Genomic DNA, 18,168 nt, shown 5'->3' on the forward strand with positions numbered 1-18,168 from the left:
ATTTAAAACTATCATTTCAAATGAGAAGTAAATAATCAATAGGATCTAATATTAATCTTATATGATCAGTTCCTCTGTCTGTGCCTCATCAGATACGAAAGCTAAAGCTACCTGGATTGTATGAGCAAATATGTGGGTGGAAACTTTCTAGTCCTTTTTAAGACGTTAGATGGGACGCCAGTCAGAGTGTTTGAGGGATTCATTTTTATATATTTTTATATATTTACATTTTTATACAGTGGAACAATCTTAAAGTCCTTTGGTCTTCAGCATGGAGCCGATTTTTTATGGATCAGAGAGGTTAGGGAGATCATTCAAGAAACACTCAGAGCTGTTTTAGTTTTCACCTCTTTTCTTATAACTCACTTTCTGATTCTATAGCTCACAATGTATCTGACGTCACTCAAATGCGACTACCTTAAGAGTACTGAATCGCAAGTGTGAAGTTGAAACGATCGGCTGAAGCTCAAATAATCTTTGTCTTGCTTAAACTTTAAATTGAATCTCCTGTAGTTACTTTTTAAAACTCATAGTCTGTTATATCATGAAAATATCATCAGACTAGCACATTTAGAACAAACTTGTCCGATCATCCGAAAGAAGAACACGGAAATGTCTGCTGTAACTGCGTCACTCTGCTCCACTTTGCTGTTTTTTGGCATCTTCGTGTTTGTCTCGGCAGGTGAGGTTAATAAACCAAAATTTTCCCCTCTGAGATAAAAAAGGAAAAAATGGTATCTTTGTCGTTTACGTGGTGCCAATACTTCACAAATAATTCGTTTCATGTCGATTCCATTTGTTTGTGTCCGTGAATGCATCACGCGGCTGGGTGGGGTCTACTTGTTTTATCGTAGAGTTAGCATGTTTGCTATCTGTACCACTGTGAGGACTGTCCTTCTGACTAAAGTGAGATCTGTGGTTGAAATGATGGCAGTGCACAGATTCTGTGTTTTATTCGGTCTGTGACGTCTGTTACTCGTGGTGTTTGTGGTCTGCCAGCCAGCCGGGGAGCAGAGCGAAGGCTAACATACCAAAAGCTCCCGAGTGTTAAAAACAAAGACAAGTATCGCTACAGTCACTGTCTGTGCTTTTCGTGCTTTATTTTTTTATGTTTGAAGTTTTTTAGGTTCTCTTGTTCTCGGTGAACTCCGGTATCACTTTTTTTCATTTGCCAACCAATGAGCATTTAGAAATGGCCTACGTCATCTGGCTTCCAATGACGTACAGTCAGGATCTTGTAGAACCGCACTTTACATCCTCAACCAAAAAGTGGATGGACAGGTTTGTAGGACCATAAAACCAACTTAGTGTGTGGAGACTTGTTGGAACACTGCAGGATAGAACCGACCTAAATCAGCTATTAAAAAGACTGCAGGAGTTTGGCTCACATATGATGAAGCAATTATCATCTCCATTATACTGGTTAGATGAGAGAAGGCAAGGAGTTGCAGAAAAGGGTGCTGGGTAGGAGTGCTGTACATATGATGGTGCAGGATAATGAACAGGTGGATGTGACAGTGGAGTAGACTGTCAACATCTGAGGAGCTCACTCTACTGCTGCTCTGGTGGGGCAGGGTTAAGATGCCCATGGCTCTGACTGCGGTGTAGCAGGAGACACCAGGTGAAGGTGCCATTATGCTCACCCTTAAACTTGTGTTTGTGGGGGAAAAATGCAAAAAAAAGAAAGAAAAACATTTGACAAAGTCTTGGATTTTTGACTTCTCCTTACCGCCGATTATGAAGCAATATTGTTTGAGTGGGAACACTTATCCACATATGTTCTATAGATTGGCATTTTGAGGTATCATAACAGTAGCTGGAGGCTGCGGTGAAGCAGGAGGAAGAGGCTGCACTAATAAAAGATGAGTAAAGACCACAGGAATTGTAGATGTAGCTGGCTGTAAATTCACAGCTTCAGATGCAGTTAATATAGTTGATACAGAAGTGTCCACCTGTTCTTGTTGTGCTGCATGCAAAGCCTGATGATAAGATGTAGGTGAATCCCTACACCTACGTTAAAATCAGCACTGCTTTAACCACCAAAGATGAGAAGTAACTCTAAACCTGTCAAAATATAAGATTTCTGGATTTTTTCGACAGTTTTATCAAACTCTCAGTAGTAAGGAGACAATAAAGTTCTGAGACATTTAATTTTAAGTTTTGAACTGGAACAATCTTTGGTGTCAGCAGAAGTGGATTCATGTCAGATGTGTTGTGCAGTGGTACTTTATGCATCAGCTGCATTTCCCCCCTTTGTCTTCATCCTCTCAGACATAACACATCACTTGGCACAGCGCCAAGAAATGGTACTGATTATCAAACCTGTTTGTGTTTGTCTGACCCTCCCTCTGATTGGCTGCTGTAGAAGTGAACAGTTGCACTTTAACCTTCAACCTCTTTGCTCTGTTTTTTTTTTTTTCTTCACCTCTGTCAGTGCGCCCCAGGGCAGCTGTGGCTACAATATAGCTTGCCATCACAAGTGTGTGAATGTGTGTGTGACTGAATCTGTAACGCACTTTGGGGTCCTTAGGGACGAATTAAAGCACTATACAAATACAGGCCATTTACCATTTTCTTTCAGACCAGAAAACCATCAGAGCTGAGTCTGGGCAGGACGTCACTCTGACATGTCGAGCTCCAAACAACAGTATCATCATCGTTTTAGAGTGGAGCAGAGCTGACCTGGGAGATGAATATGTGCTTTTTTATCGGAATGAGCAGTTGGATCCAGGCAACCAGCATCCATCTTTTAAGAACCGGGTGGATCTGCAGGACAAACAGATGAAGGATGGAGACGTGTCTTTGATTCTCAAGAATGTGACGATAAATGATGCTGGAACATACGAGTGTCGTGTTGAGACAGTGACAAAACGCAGGAAGAGAGCCAGTTTAGATACTAATCCCATCAGCATCATCAGTCTAAGTGTCGTACCTCCAGGTGAGTGAGTAGAGTTGAGTGTGTGTGTGATCAGAGGTGAAGCTGCTTCCTGCTTGTTGATGTTTGTTTCTAAAGATGTTGTTGATGAGACTTTGTAGAAAGCAGCTGGTCTGAGTGATGTGATCAGAGTGCAGTAGATAATGTCTGACAGCAGTTTGAAGAGGAAATGGATTCTGTTCTGTTCTTCACTCATCACCTACCTGACACCTCACACCTGTTTCTCACCTGCAGGTCAGCCAGGAGGAGACACAGAGGATGGAGGGAAGGAGGATGGAGGGAAGAAGGACGGAGGGAAGGAGAATGGACATGTTGGACTGATTGTTGGACTGATTGTTGGTCTGATTCTTTCTGCTGTGCTTCTTGTTGCTGCTGTTGTTGGTTGTTTGATCTACAGAAAACATAAACAGCAGAGTCAGGGTCCATACTAGCCTCCTGAGTAATTGCGGCATATTTGAAATGTCTTTAGTGTTTTTGATGATGATGTTTGGTAAGAGAAGCCTGCATCACTACGGTAAAATGCAGAATGGAGTTCAACTGCCCAATATGCAAATTAAAAAAAGAAATACAAGCAGGTTGAGAACCAGGAGCTGCTGATCTGTCAACCTGAGACTGGCAGAGATTTATTAAAACAGACATATTTTTTTAATATCACTGAGACTGAACTTCTAGCTTTTTATTTTAATTCAGTAGGTTAATAGCACAATATGCTGTGTATTATTTGTTTAAAATGTTAAAGCCTACACTGTTTTAGTAAGTGTAAGAATATATTAGGCTTACGGTATTTTGTAAATTTGTAAATAATAATAATACTTAGCAGTAATAGTAGTAGAAAAGTACCCCGCAGCATCTCCACCACTGGTTTTATATTTTGCTAAGAAATTTGGAGTTCTGATCTACAGAAAACATAACAAAAACAACCGAGTCAGGTTTCATTCATATTAAATGGAGCATATTTTTAGATAACAGTGAAGCAAATAATTAGGTGAAAGCAAAACCGCCCAAAGACAAAAGAGATTGAGCTGCTGATCTTTCAGCCTGAGACTGGCAACGATTAAAAAAATAACACAGATATTCTTTAAAATCTGTGGGTTTAGACTCTACATGATGACATCCTGCAAGAATAAACATTCATTTTATTCTCTAGGTTAATAAGATAAGATGCTGCTTATTAGATTAAGTTTAAGATTTTACATGTAATTTATTTCAACCTTTGAGCAGGTTTTTGTAAAACTATGAATAATAATAATTGTTAGTTTTTAACAGTAGTAAGATTACGCTGTGCAACATTTTAAACCAAGTTTTATTTCTTTATATTTTGCTATGAAAAGTGGAAGTAGGTGCAGCTATAAAATGAAACAAGCACACATGTAAATACAGCAGATAAGGTGAAACCAGAGTTTGTACAGTTCTAATAAGCTGAAAGTCTGTATTTCGTATGAATGCCTTTATTCTTCAGCACAGCCTGAACTCGCTCAGGCAGCTTTCCTGTATTTCAGTAGTCTTCAGGAATAGTTCTCCAGGATATTCAAAGCTTTTCTTTGGATGTTTCTGCCTTTTGTTCCGTTCTGTCAAAATGATCCCACACTGCTTAAATAATGTTGAGCTCTGGGAGGCCGATCCATGACTGATTCAGTTACTGCATTTGCAGTGTGTTTGAGATCATTGTTATGCTGAGTAATGAATTTGTTTCCAGTCAGATTCATTCATTCTAGATGCATCGTGGATCAAATTATAATTGTATGTTTATTCGATCATTATTCCATCAGTTTTAACAACACCGCTACTACTACACTACTGGCTGAAATGCAGCTCCAAACCTTGACAGACTCTCCATCCTGTTTTACAGTTGAAGAGATGAATATTTAAACCAAAACTTTCAAATGTGGATTGTGATGAGACTTCAGCGCCCAGTAAATGAATCAGCTGAAGGTCCAGATGCATCTCAGGTCTTTGCTGGAATTGTTTCTGGTTCTTAAGTGGCTTTCAGAAACAGGCTGCCTCTTCTTTTGTCCTCCTGTCCAGTTTCCTCAATAATTTTAAGGACACACTTCACATCATGCTGAGATCTGCCTAGTTTTTAGCTAACAGCTTTTTGGGAATCCGTTTGCTGGTGCAAATATATTACTTTATGCCTATAAAACTGTTATTTTTGGTAACAAACTGTGTTTTTTGTTTTTTGTTTTTTTTGACTGGCTACTAATAACAAAGTGCCTAAGTTGTCTGTTATGTTCAGACACAGTACTGGTTCAACTGTGAAGTTTCATGAACGATTGTCACCGTTAAGTGTCTTGCCAAACAAGAAAAACAAATCTCTCTGAAATGGTTCAGGTAGAAGAACTATCTATATATATATATATATATATATATATATATATATATATATATATATATATATATATATATATATATCACTATAGACTGCAGGAAATAAGTGAAAGTTATTTGTGACAAGCAAACTAATCCTCGTATAGAGATCAGCTGTTACAGAGTAATTACAGACACAGAACACAAACAATATGAAGCTCGGTGGATTATAGACGATAGATAATCTGTTAAATAATGTTCAGGATCAATTTGCTACCTGTAATTAAGTGATTAGGAAACTGGGTTATAAAACCAAAGACAGAAATATTTTCCAAGTAGCTGCAGAGTCAGATGTGGCCTCTTATCTCTGAAGCTTTAACTTTTGAGTCTGTTTGTTACTTTAAATATTCCAAAACTTGTTTACATATTGTTTATTTATTTCACTTTTGCCTTTTCTGTTTGTTTATTCCTAATAAAGTTTATCAAACATTGGTACGAAATCTTTTAGTCTTCATTGATTGTTTGTGTTGTTCTATTGGCCTGTTGAACTTGTGGATGCCGATTCTATTTGAGCTGAAAGCAGTAAACCAGTAAAAGAATAAAATCACTGTTTTCCCTGGAAGAACAAACATTACAAAGAATAACATTCAAAGAATCCTGGTTAACTGCAGGAGATTGGGAGATGACTAAGTTTTGAGTCTGTGCCTGCAGTTAGGTCCCAACCCTGGAGTTGATTTGGGGCGTGGTGTTTGCATTTGGAAGATGTTGCTGTGAACAGACAACATGCAGTCAAAGGAGCTTTCCGTGCAGGTGAAACAAGCTGCAAAAAACAGGAAAAAAAAACCCCAACAATCCTGGTAACTGCTACAATATTAGGATGGGCATAATCTACAGTTTGATACGTCTTAAGAAAGAAAGCACTGGTGAGCTTAGCAACACAAAAAGAGCTGGATATCCATGAAAGACAACAGTGGTTGATGATTACAGACTCATTTCCACGCTGAACAGAAACCCCTCACAGCAAACAACCAAGTGAACAACACTCCTCAGGAGGGGCGTATGTTGATATATAAATCTGCATGGATGTAAGTACAGAGGGTTCACTGAAAGCTGCAAGCCGCTCACAGGCCTCAATAATAGAAAGGCTGGATTGGACTTTACTAAAAACATTTACTAATTTACATTTACATTCATGTAAATTAATTTACATTTACTAATTTAATTTACATTAAACATTTACTACACTTGGACTCTAGTGTTTATTTTTGAATGTGACACTGGACAGAAGGAAATTAATTCTGAGGTGTTCATACACATACTGTCCCCTCATATCCAGCTAAATGTAGTCACATTGATCGGGTGATGTTTCCTTATACAGATGGATAATGATCCAAAACACACAATCGAAGCAACCCGGGAGTTTGTGAAAGCAAAGACGTGGAATATTCTTAAATGGCCAAGTCAGTCACCTGATCTTAACCTAATTAGGAATTAATTTCATTTGTTGAAGACTAAACTTCAGACAGAAAAGCCCACAAACAAACAGCAACTGAAAGTCGCTGCAGTGAAGACCAGGCAGAGTTTTAAAAAGAAGGAAACCCAACATCTGGTGATGTCGATCAGATCAAGACTTCAAAGCTGTTGTTGTCAGAAAAGGGTTTTCAACCAAGAATTAAGAATGAACATATTATTTTCAGTTATTTAATTTGTCCAATTACTTTTGAGACCCTAAAATTAAGGGATTATGTTAAAAATGCATTAGTTCCTCACATTTTTATGCATCTTTTCATTCAACCCACTAGATGAAAACTGAAAATTTGAAAAACTTCATCTGAGTTGTTTCATTTAAAATTAATTGGAGTAATGTAAAGAACCAAAAATTATAAAAAAAAAAATGTTCTCTCTATCTAAATTTTTATGGACCTAACTGTATAAAAGAAAGAAGATGGAGGATTGTTGGCGGAGTCGAAATCTTCTTTAAAGCTTCTGTGAATAAATTTAAGTGATGTTCCTGCTCTAATGCTTTACTCTAGCATATCCTCTGTGATTTCAACACAACATAAATGTTTTAACTGGGGAAACAAAACAAATTAGAAAGTGAACATGGATTTTCAGTCTTAGGTTTGACCTTTGACCTTTTAAAAGTCAAACAGTGAAAATCCATCACATTACCTTAGCTTCTTCTGACATTGCAGCCTCTGATACACCGTCCATACTGCTTCACCTCAACTATGTTTCTAAGGCCTGGAACTCATCAGATTCAGTTGCTCTGCCCTTTTATTATACATTCACAGGAAATGTTGCATTTTGTATACATACCGTTATAAAATTATTGTTATTAATAGGGTTACTGCATTTGAAAAATACCAACAGAAGCATTATAAGTGTTAGTTGGCCAGGACGTTGACAGTTTTAGCTGCTTAAACAATTTAAAAGATTAAAAAGAACATCAAAAAGATATAAAAGCATCACTGATGATCTGCTTGTATCCATGTTAGTATTTGAAGTCCAACATCTCCCTCTAGTGGCCAAATATAAACCATGTGTGAGGATGGTGTTAATGTAAAATGTGAATCATAGTGTTCCAGTCAGTCATCAGTGTGTCTCTGCACAGCTGTAATTAAAATGTGTTCAGAGGGCCTCAGTGTCTGAATGGTTCCAGTTCAGCTCCATAACAGCAGCGTCCCTGGTTTGATTCCTGTGTTTCAGCTCATATCTGCCTCTCTCACTGAGGGGGACGTAACTACATGCATGGATTTGTTCATCAACCAAACTACAGATCACAGAGAGCAGAGGACATTTGAACTTTCTTTGTTTTGTTTTGGTTTTTTTTTTACTTTGTTTTCATTTGGTTAACCAACGAATGTTTTATTTTAAAGTATTTTGGGAAAACAGACAGAAAGTTGGAACTCATATTTTATGAAAAAGCTTCGATGATGATGTGTCTGTAGTAATTAGAAAAAGTGAGTCCCCCACCTCTGTGTTTGAACCAATAGAAAGCTGGTGCTCAGAGGAAGAGGGCGGGCTTTACTTGGTGTCAGTGACAGAAATGAAAAAAAGCTCAAATGAGTGAGAAGGACGATGAAGGAAACATCTGTGCTGTGTCTGCTCTGTAAGTAGAATCTCTGTGTTTGTTTGAATTCTTGTACTTTGACTGTCTGCTCTCCTGATAACTGATGATGGAGGAGAAGACATGAAAAACAAATCAGGCTGAATTCAAGTTCAAACACCACGAGGACCAACTGCAGGTCTGAACTGACTCTTTATCTTTGCTCAGGAGTCGAGGAAACACAGCAGGCAGTGAAAAGCTGAACAGATTTCATCACAGTAGATCTCTTTGTGAGAGTTTTCATTCAATTATGTTATTTTCTTCTTCTTCTTCTTCTTTGTTCTTTGTTGCCACACAGAGAAGAGCAGCTACCTGAAGGCAACAATAGTCGTTTATCTTACATTTACTTCCTTACTATATATGACTCTGGATACTGTTGCTCCTGTGAAAAGAAAGCCTCAAATTTAGAAGTACTTGACTCCCTCGTATAAATCTCAAATGTGCAACTTAAAACAGATAATGTGTGCGCTGGAGAGGAAGTGGTGTCTCACTAATTTGGAAGATTGTCATTTAGCCTGCAAAAGTAGTTTGCTGCTTTATTTACAAACAAACAAACAAACAAGTCATCAATAAAGTTAAAACATCTTACTGCACATCTTGGTTATAGAAAGATTTAAAGAAAATAAGAACAACCAGAAATTTTATGACTGTAGTCAGGCTGACAAAAAGTCAGCGCTCTCTTGAGCAACCATTTCTTTAATGTTATCTAGTAACTTCATGGAGTTGTTCAAAAATAAATGTACTATAGCTACTTTCAACACCACTGATATCTATTTAGACAATTTTCCTCCAAGTGATATTTTTGACTTCAGTAATTACATCCTCCAAACCATCAATGCGTCTTTTAGAGCCCATTCCTACAAGACTGCTCAAGACTACATCTGACACCAAGAAGGTCTATAAGCTGACACCGATGGCCACAGTTGGTGTTATGTTTTAATTAAAATTTAGTCTTGTGTACCCAGTTTTTTATGAGGAGAATGAAGAGTTGTTATCTTATTCCAATAAAACAATTACTCCAGAAATCTTTGGATGTGGTGTGAAATGTTGCTAAGAAAGAATGTAACCATTAACAAAAAAAGGTAATATTACAGAGGCCTCGTAGAGGCACAGTTGTTGGTGCTGTTTGTGTGGAGTTGTTCTTTATGTTCACCTCAAATCAACCTGAGTGTCATTTCTCTTTAGTTCTGATCTCACTGCTGAGCTGCACAACAAACCAAGGTCAGTAACCTTCTTCTGTCACAGTTTAAACCTGATAAAAGCTCACTGATATGACCTGATGGGGTTCATGTTTCACAGTGGATATCTCATATAAACTGATGAAATGAAGGATTCATTAGAGAATTATAACAGTTTTGACAAAAGTATAACAAATCCAATATCTTTATTTATTTATTTATCTTCAAATGTATTTTTCTCATTGTAACCCTCACAGCTCGTCTGACTGTGAGTCCCAGCAGCTCTCAGTTCTTTAAAAGAGACTTTGTGTCTCTGAGCTGTGAGGAGGACGACAGCTCTGCTGGATGGACTCTGAGGAGAAATACAAGCAAACAACACAGGAGTCAGTGTACAGATGGGTGGGGAAAACCAACTGGTTCCTCCTGTAGCATCAGGAACCTCTTTCCATGGGACAGTGGAGTTTACTGGTGTGAGTCCAGAGAGGGTCCCATCAGTAACATGGTTAACCTGACAGTCACTGGTAAGCTGAGTGTGTGGAGTTAGTGTTGATGAAGCTGTGTGTAAATGGATGAAATGCTGTAGTTTGTCTCTGTGTTGAGGTGGATCAGTGATCCTGCAGAGTCCTGTCCTCCCTGTGATGGAGGGAGATGACGTCACTCTGCTCTGTAAAAACAAGACTGGTCCCTCCAACCTCCCAGCTGCTTTCTATAAAGATGGCTCCCTCATTGGGAATGAGTCAACAGGTCACATGACCATCCAGCATGTTTCCAGGTCTGATGAAGGCCTCTACAAGTGTGACATCAGCGGTCATGGAGAGTCTCCATCCAGCTGGATCACTGTCACAGGTGACACACTCACCTGTCTGTGTTTCTGCAGCTTTCAACATTCACAATGTGACGACAACTTAATGACTGTTTTTGCTTTATTTTAGGGGAACACACCACCACACCTCCACCTACATCCACACCTCCACCTACATCCACACCTCCACCTAAATCTACCTCCGCTCCTGTTCTCTCTGTGTTGTCGTCTGTTGGATCAGTCTGTGTTTTGGTTCTACTGGTGTTACTGGTTCTGCTGGTGAGACGATGTGTCCACAGGAAACCTGAAGGTGAGACTCAGAAAATTGCATTTCAGATGTGTGGTTTACCTTCAGGACATAATCTCGGCAGTTATTAAATTTGTTTTGTATTCATACTGAAAGTAGCTCCTGTTTGTTACATATTACAAATGTAGAATTTCTTTGATTAGCAGTTCAATTACAGAATTTTATTTTGCTGTTAAATTTTGATCATTTCAGCTCAACAAGAAAAAGCACGAGAAGAATGCATTGCAGATGACATCACGTACAGTTATGTTAAAAAATCCAAACAGACAACCAAACATAACAGAGGTAATTTTTTTTCCTTTTTTTGATGAATTGTTTGAAATATATTTTTATTAAATGAGAACTCTAACATGGAGATAAAATCCTTGAATTATACCCATGAAAACTGGAACATAAACTACTTGGATCAACAGCAGCATTATTGCTGGTCAGGTGATTGCATTACGAAATATTAAAAAGCTCCAGCTGTACAATTATGGTTCAGATTTCTAGTTCAATGACTCCAATTAGTTGAGGTGAAGCACAGACAGCTAAGAGCTATAGCTCTAATGACGCATACTTTCAATTTTATTTTATTTACCTAAATTACAACAATAGTCGCCTCAATTTGCTTTATATTGTAAGGTAGACCCCACAATGGTACAGAGAAAAACCCAACAATCATATGACCCCCTATGAGGAAGCACTTTGGAGAGCGTGGGAAGGAGAAACTGCCTTTTAACAGGAAGAAAGCAAAAGACATGCCGTGGAAGAGAGCCAGAGATTAATAACACGTATGATTCAGTGTAGAGAAGTCTAATTTCTGTTTCTTACAACTATTTCTGTTGTAAAGTTGGACATTTTAACACATCTATGGAGACATTCTCACTGTACGAAATGCCAAAACTGCAGTTTTGGTATTTCGTCTTCATTCTACTGGAATTGAGGGTGTGATATCATGTAATTTGACTCTGCTGTATAGTCCTATTTTGAAGCAAATTCCCCAACTGAAGATTTTAGACATGCCGTTTTTATGTCTTATTGAAAATAAAGGTTTGTCTCTGTATTTGTATAGGCAGGAGCTTCAAAACACACCTTATATTAAACTGATGAGGTAGCAAAACACAAATCCAAATGGGAAAGTCCAAAATGAAAAAAACGAAAGCTCGCTGGCTTTAGGACACATAGAACAGGAGCTTAAACATGGACAGAAACAGTACAGCAGTAACAGAATGATCGTAACAGTGTGATATGGCAATGACAAGAGGGAAGAGAGCACAAAAAGATAAACAAAATATAAACAAACAAATGATAAACAAAAATACACAAAAAGAGAAGCGAAACTGAAGACAACACATACAAGATATAGGTTTGCAAATAAAACAGGAAACTGAGCCTAAGATGCAAAAAAACGACTCAAACCTACAAACTAGACACAGAACATCAGTAAACAAACACGGACACAAGATTAACTAACACCATTAGCTAAGAACTAGAAACACAGATAACAAAAAACTCAGAGACACTAGGAAATATTAAATTATACTCCAAAGATTAAATACTAAAATAGTTAAAGAACATAATTTCCTTCACAAAGCCAAAAATAAATATTGAACCCACAAAAATTCTAAACCCAAGGTTAATGACCCGTGGACCCCAAGAGCTTGTAAGAAGACTTTGGTCAAGCTTCACAATGCAGCAACATTTTTGGAATGTCTGTGTTTAAGGACACGATGTTCTCTGACCTGAACCTCTCCAAGAGTTTCACTTGGTGTTTGTTTGCTGCTGATTGTTTCTGACTGTGATTAACGATGATTCATATAAGGGATGAGAACTTTATGAAGCACGTGAGAGATGGTCAGAGGTAGAATAATGTGTATAGTTGTGAGAAGAAAACCAACATCTTACTGATTTGAAATTTGGAATTACTTTTTTACAATTATATTGAAATTAACATTAATTTTTTTTAATTTTATTTATTTTCTTTGTCTAAATCTAAAAGGTTCCGAGGTTGTTGTTGTGTGTGCTAGATTGTGTACTTGTGGTCTGTGGTTGACTGAAGCTAACAGCTCTGCAATCATCCAGCATCCTGTATAAGATGAAAAAGAAGGTTTAACAAAAAGGGTGCAGGTGTCGCATCGCTTAGATGGTGTTAGATTTAGTTGTTGAATTTAAAAACAGAATAACAATTGGATTTAGTCAAATTACTCAAATTGTTGTAAAAGTAATTTGGACTTTTAACTTTTGTTGTTTGAATAGAAAAAGTAAATTTTTTGTAGTGAAGATTTCTACAGCATTTGTGTTTGTATTTGTATTTAAATGATCAGCTCTCAGCTGTTCTGCACTGATGTCCTCTGTGTGTTTTTATTGTGCAGAGTCTGACACAGATGCAGTTTATTCAACAGTGAAAATTGACGATGTCATCCAAGAGAAGAAAAACAGATCAAAGACTAGAGGTACAGCTGCTCTTCTTTGTCTCCATCATGGTTCTCTTCTGTGGACAGGAACTGAAGCTTTGAGTTAATCTACATGCTAACATAAGAACGCTAATGCACTGATGGTCAGTAGGTCTGTTAATTATATCCAAAATGTTAAGTAGCAAGCTAATATTTACTAATTGGCAAACAGCAGACGGAAATATTGAGTCCTATAATGTTTTTTTTGGTTTGGTTAGTCACCTGGAGTTTAGAAATTACAATTAGCCAGCTTACAATTAGCTAGCTTACAATTAGCCAGCTTATACGCACCCAAGATAATAAATTGTTCCCACAAGGTAACACATCACCCTGGCAGTCTGTCCAGGATGTATTCCGCCTCTTGCCTTATGACAGTTGTGATACGTTCAAAAAATACCTTTGAGAAAACAACAAGGTCCATTGTTGTTACCATCAGTGTGAGAAGCAGCTTAAAATAAATCAGTGATATTTAGAAAATATGTGTCTGGGCAGCTGACGTGATTCATCGTTGTGCAAAATAAAATTTCCAATTCCAACTTTAACCATGGAAGATTAAATATTTGTGAACTAACTTGAAATAAATCCTGCTGAACTTGGAGGTCTATAAGATAGAACACAATAAAAATGCATTAGACATCCAACTAAAAGAATGAATTAATAGTTAATTCATAGAACTCAACCCATTCTGTGATAACAAACTAACAGGTAAACAATGTATTGTGGACAATCAGCAGACCTCCCACAGGCTGATACATGGGTAATAACAATACATGCACACTGTAGAGGAACATTTCATTTAAATGGAAAAGTTAAATTTTCCATTGCCAGGATTCATTCAGGGACAAGAAAGCTAGTCTTCTCTTTTTAACAAGTATTTGTGTCTTTTTCACCCCGGATATAATTTTTTTCAGGCACACTTTAATACCTCATGTTTTCATGCTGTTCTGGTCTGTCAAATGCAAACAAACAGAATTCATACAACATTGCTAATAAAAAATAAAAATATTTAAAAACTTCACCAAAACACCCAACATATCTCTATCCAAAGTCAAGACCTGGAAGCAGAGCTGACATGCCTCTCTGCAGCTTTCACATCCTGTCATCCCCAAAAAAAACATTTCCACAAAAACCGTGTCAGCTCTCAGAGCACCAAAAATAATTTCCTGAAAATGAGGAATAAACTATCTTAGCATTGTGGGTTCATATATGAAACAGTTTTCTTAGTTCTTACTTCTTAATAGCCTACGCTCAGGTCCACCTTAAATAGATCAGATTTGAGGTAGGTTGTAATGGTTGGCAGCGCCGTAACTGAACATTTCTTGATGCATGCTCAATCATCCAGGTAAGTAAATCCCAAAAGGTTGATTCTGTTCATCTGGACATAACGTTTTGTGGGAGAAACGTTTCGTCACTCATCCAAGTGAATTCTTTAGTCATGATCAAGGAACTGACCTCCCAGCCCAATGTTCATTCAGTGGGCTAGGTTACATTATTGTACAAATGTACTGTTTATGAGACACCTGGATAAGTGACGAAACGTTTCTCCAATCGAAAACGCTACATTCAAATGAACAAAATCAACCTTTTAGGCATAACTGAACATGTGAGTAAAATGCCCAGATGTGCTTGCTGTCTTGTTTAGGCACAAACATAAGTTGTTAGCATCGTGAATGTGTCGTTAGAATAAAATGTCTGAAGAAACAGACTGAAGAGACCAAATGTCCTTTAATGCAATGAAGCAAGTTCTGCATGTTTAACCACAACATCTACTTCCTGTTGTTGATTCTAGCCTGAAGCTGAAAGGACTTTTCACCACACTGAGTTCTGGTTTGTCCAATGGCAGTGTTGATGCTGTGAGAACTTGTTTGTTTGGTGCTCTGTGGTGAAGTGTGTCAGACTGCACTGAGATGAAGGTGCAATCTCTGTGGTTGTGCACCTTGTTTTTCACACAAACACCTACAAGTTCTATGCAATTAATTCTTGTTTCTCAGCAGAGGTGTAAAGAAGAAAAAAACTGTGAAAACCTGCAGCTAGTTGCAGAAGATCTAACTTAATCTCTGCATGATCAAACTATATAAGAATACTATTGTACCTGAAATATAATTTTTGTTTATCTGTGTGGGGGTTTTCCTGCAGAGACTGACACAGCTGTAGTCTATTCGGCAGTGAGAACTGAGGACATCGATTATGGACAAATAGCTGTTACACCAAAAAGGAAAAGAGGTACTCTTTATGTTCTGGTGTTCATGCTAAGCTAAGCTAAGATAAGCTAAGCTAACTAAATCATTTATTAAGCTCAGGATATCAAACAGTTTTATCATCATTTGAGGAAGAAAAATGTTTTTTACTATACATTTAAAGTATAAAACAGAATGTACAGTGGGGGGATTATTTATTTGATTCTCTGCTAAATTTGTAAGTTTGCTCACTTACAAATAAATGAAGTCTATGTTTTTTATGTTTTAATTTTAACGGAGAGAGACATAATATCAACCAAAAATAATAAAAGAATAGACAAATTAATATTATTAAAGTTATAAATGGATTTGCATGTCATTGAAGGAAATAAGTATTAGATCCCAATCAAAACGTGATTTAGCAGTTGGTGGAGAAATCCTTGTTGGGAAGGGCAATTATTTGTTATAAGTCACCAGGTTTGCACACATCTCAGGAGGGACTTTGACCCACTCATCTTTACTGAAACCCTCTAAATCCTTTAGTTTTCTTGGCTTCACCTCAAAACATCAGCTCCCTCCTCAGATTTTTAATAGAACTGTTCTAGGCCACTCCATGACCTTTTGCAATTCCTTTTTTTTGCCTTTCTTGTTTGTTTTGGGTAACTGAAACGCTGGAAAACCGATGCCTGACCGATCTTCAGTGTTCTGGCTGAAGATCGGTCAGGCATAGAGATTCTCTTCCTAGGTTCTCTTCGCTTCCAAGATGTTGCTCTAGAGGGTAGCATCCATTGACGTTGTTCTGTATCCTTAGCAGAAACACAGGCCCAAATCGTAATGCTACCACCTCTTTGGATCATACTTGGCATTTCTCTTCCTCCAAACACAGCAACTTGAGTTAATGCCAGAAAGTTGATTTTGGTTTCTTCTTCTTTGAAAAATTTCAGTGTTCACTGGTAAACCTAAGACAGCCTGAACATTGGCCTTTTTGAGCAGGGGAACCATGTGGATTGTGAAAGAGTTAAATACATCCTGGTGTAATGTGTTACCAGTGTTGTTCTTGGTGACTGTGGTCCTAACTGCCTTCAGATCATTAACAAGCTACTCCTGTGTGGTTTTGGGCTGATCCACTGTCTTTCTCATGACCATCTTTACCCTCGGAAGCAAGAAAAACATGGAACTCCAAACAGAACATGATTGATGGTCATTACGTTTAACTTTGAGTCTTGCAAAGCTGCTCTGGAAATAAGCAATGAGAAGAGTTTGGAGATTGTGTAGCTATTATCCTGTCCTGTAGAGTCAAAAACAGACAGTTTCCCATCAATCATACCATAAATTACAGCCAAACTTAAAACCAATAACAGTGTGTCTCTATCAATATACTTCCTTCAGAGCATTAGCTGTAGCAAGCCACATACACTATGTACTTACTAACTACTGCATTTCCATATTATGACAGTTTAACACTAACTGCCTACAATAAATGCATGCGCATGTTCTTTTAAATCTATCTGCAGCTTTTGATCCAGTAGAAGCGTTTTTTTCTCAACATCTGTAGCTCACAGTAGCTGAGGTTAAATTTTAGGTCCTAGTTTTTTTTCAGTTCAAAATTTACTGGGTCAGAATTTACACACCCACGCCTCACTTCCCTGCTACACAACCACTGTGCACTACTGCTCACCTTTACTCTCTGAAACCTCACTGCTCTCTCATCCAGTGAACATCCCACGTAGACAGAGAGTGAATGCTGTTTCTGTGCCGGCAGAGCACAACAACTAATTGGTCCAATGTTTTCTTGAAATATTTTGCTAGACCCATCAATCTATCCATTTTCTTAGCTGCTTATCTAAATTAGTCACGTGGGGCGCTGGAGCTTACCCAAAATGGGTTGTATCCTCATGAGGGATACCCTGGAGAGGTATCCAGTCTATCAAACGCTGTCTTTTCTAGGTATGAAATGTGGCTAAATCTTGCAGCAAAGCCACAATTCACAGATAAGACAACAACTAAATATGTACCCAAGTCTATCAAAACAACATCCAGTAGTGAACAGAGACAATATTTCATGGTTCCTGTTTTTATGGATTGCTGTTTGTCTGAAAAATATTCTGTGAGAAGCTGGAAGCAGCAAAAGATTTGACTTTTAATGTCACTGAATGTATTTGATGCAAACGTTTCAGCTTTGTGGGTTGCAGATTTGACTGGTGTGAATTTCAGAAAGTAGCTACAGCGTGGGCGGTACAGAAGCTCTGTGATTTGTGTCTGAGGTGGTTCTCAGTAAAATCTGAACTGTGTGACGCAGAGAGGTGCAGATTAAAGTTTTGGTTGAACTGCAAAGCTTGTAATCATATTTCATGATGTTTGAACTGTGTGTGTTTGTGTTCAGACTTTAAACCTGAGCCAGACGTCATCTACTCTTTACTGAAGTAGTCCACCAGTCCAACCACTGACGTCCAGCTGCTGGTCTCTAACTGGTCCCACAGCACCTCAGACCAGAGGACATCCACATGTTCAAAATATTTTTATATGTTTGACATCTTTTTCTTGTTAATTAAACACATATGATTTAAAAATCAATCAATCAAGTGTATTTTCATGCAAAATCAACAGCAAAATTATAAATATATTCATATGTTTTATGTTCTCAGTAACTTTTCTGTTGTATATATTATTTATGTTTGCTGGCCTTTGCTGACATGGTTATGTCAGCTTAATAAACTTTTGTTCACATTTGTTTTCCTCGTGTGGTTCTGTGGGTTTCACCAAGTTGCAGATGGAAAATTTGACTTCTTCCGGTTTGGTTGTGGATAACCAATCCTCGCCCCGTTTCACTGCAGAAAACAAAGAATAAGCATCAAACCACAACAGAAGCAACATTCAGTGTATACAAAGTGCACGGAAACGTTCAAGTGAAGTGCTGA

At 37.8% G+C, this 18,168-nt stretch overlaps 2 protein-coding genes and 1 long non-coding RNA gene across 3 annotated transcripts; all 3 read left to right on the forward strand.

The window, feature by feature from the left end:
• The first annotated feature begins 397 nt into the window (after nucleotides 1-397).
• LOC308410404 (junctional adhesion molecule B-like) lies at nucleotides 398-5,129 on the forward strand. The gene is made up of 3 exons (XM_080903716.1): nucleotides 398-682; nucleotides 2,582-2,938; nucleotides 3,170-5,129. The coding sequence occupies exons 1-3, from the start codon at nucleotides 613-615 to the stop codon at nucleotides 3,364-3,366; spliced, it is 624 nt and encodes a 207-aa protein (XP_080759842.1). The 5' UTR covers nucleotides 398-612; the 3' UTR covers nucleotides 3,367-5,129.
• Nucleotides 5,130-9,186: 4,057 nt separating this feature from the next.
• Nucleotides 9,187-10,496, forward strand: LOC308409392 (Fc receptor-like protein 5; the record flags this gene model as incomplete). Its single annotated transcript, XM_080902097.1, has 4 exons — nucleotides 9,187-9,277; nucleotides 9,787-10,050; nucleotides 10,130-10,375; nucleotides 10,462-10,496. Coding segments are annotated over 4 exons (636 nt in total), but the record flags the coding sequence as incomplete, so codon positions are not given.
• A 2,494-nt stretch (nucleotides 10,497-12,990) lies between these two features.
• On the forward strand, nucleotides 12,991-17,925 carry LOC308383540. The gene is made up of 3 exons (XR_013969158.1): nucleotides 12,991-13,073; nucleotides 15,210-15,296; nucleotides 17,634-17,925. It is a non-coding gene; the product is annotated as an uncharacterized lncRNA (long non-coding RNA).
• Nucleotides 17,926-18,168: the final 243 nt, after the last annotated feature.

The sequence above is a fragment of the Rhamphochromis sp. 'chilingali' genome (genome assembly GCF_963969265.1).
Source record: "Rhamphochromis sp. 'chilingali' genome assembly, chromosome: 1".
Classification (NCBI taxonomy): Eukaryota; Metazoa; Chordata; class Actinopteri; order Cichliformes; family Cichlidae; genus Rhamphochromis; species Rhamphochromis sp. 'chilingali'.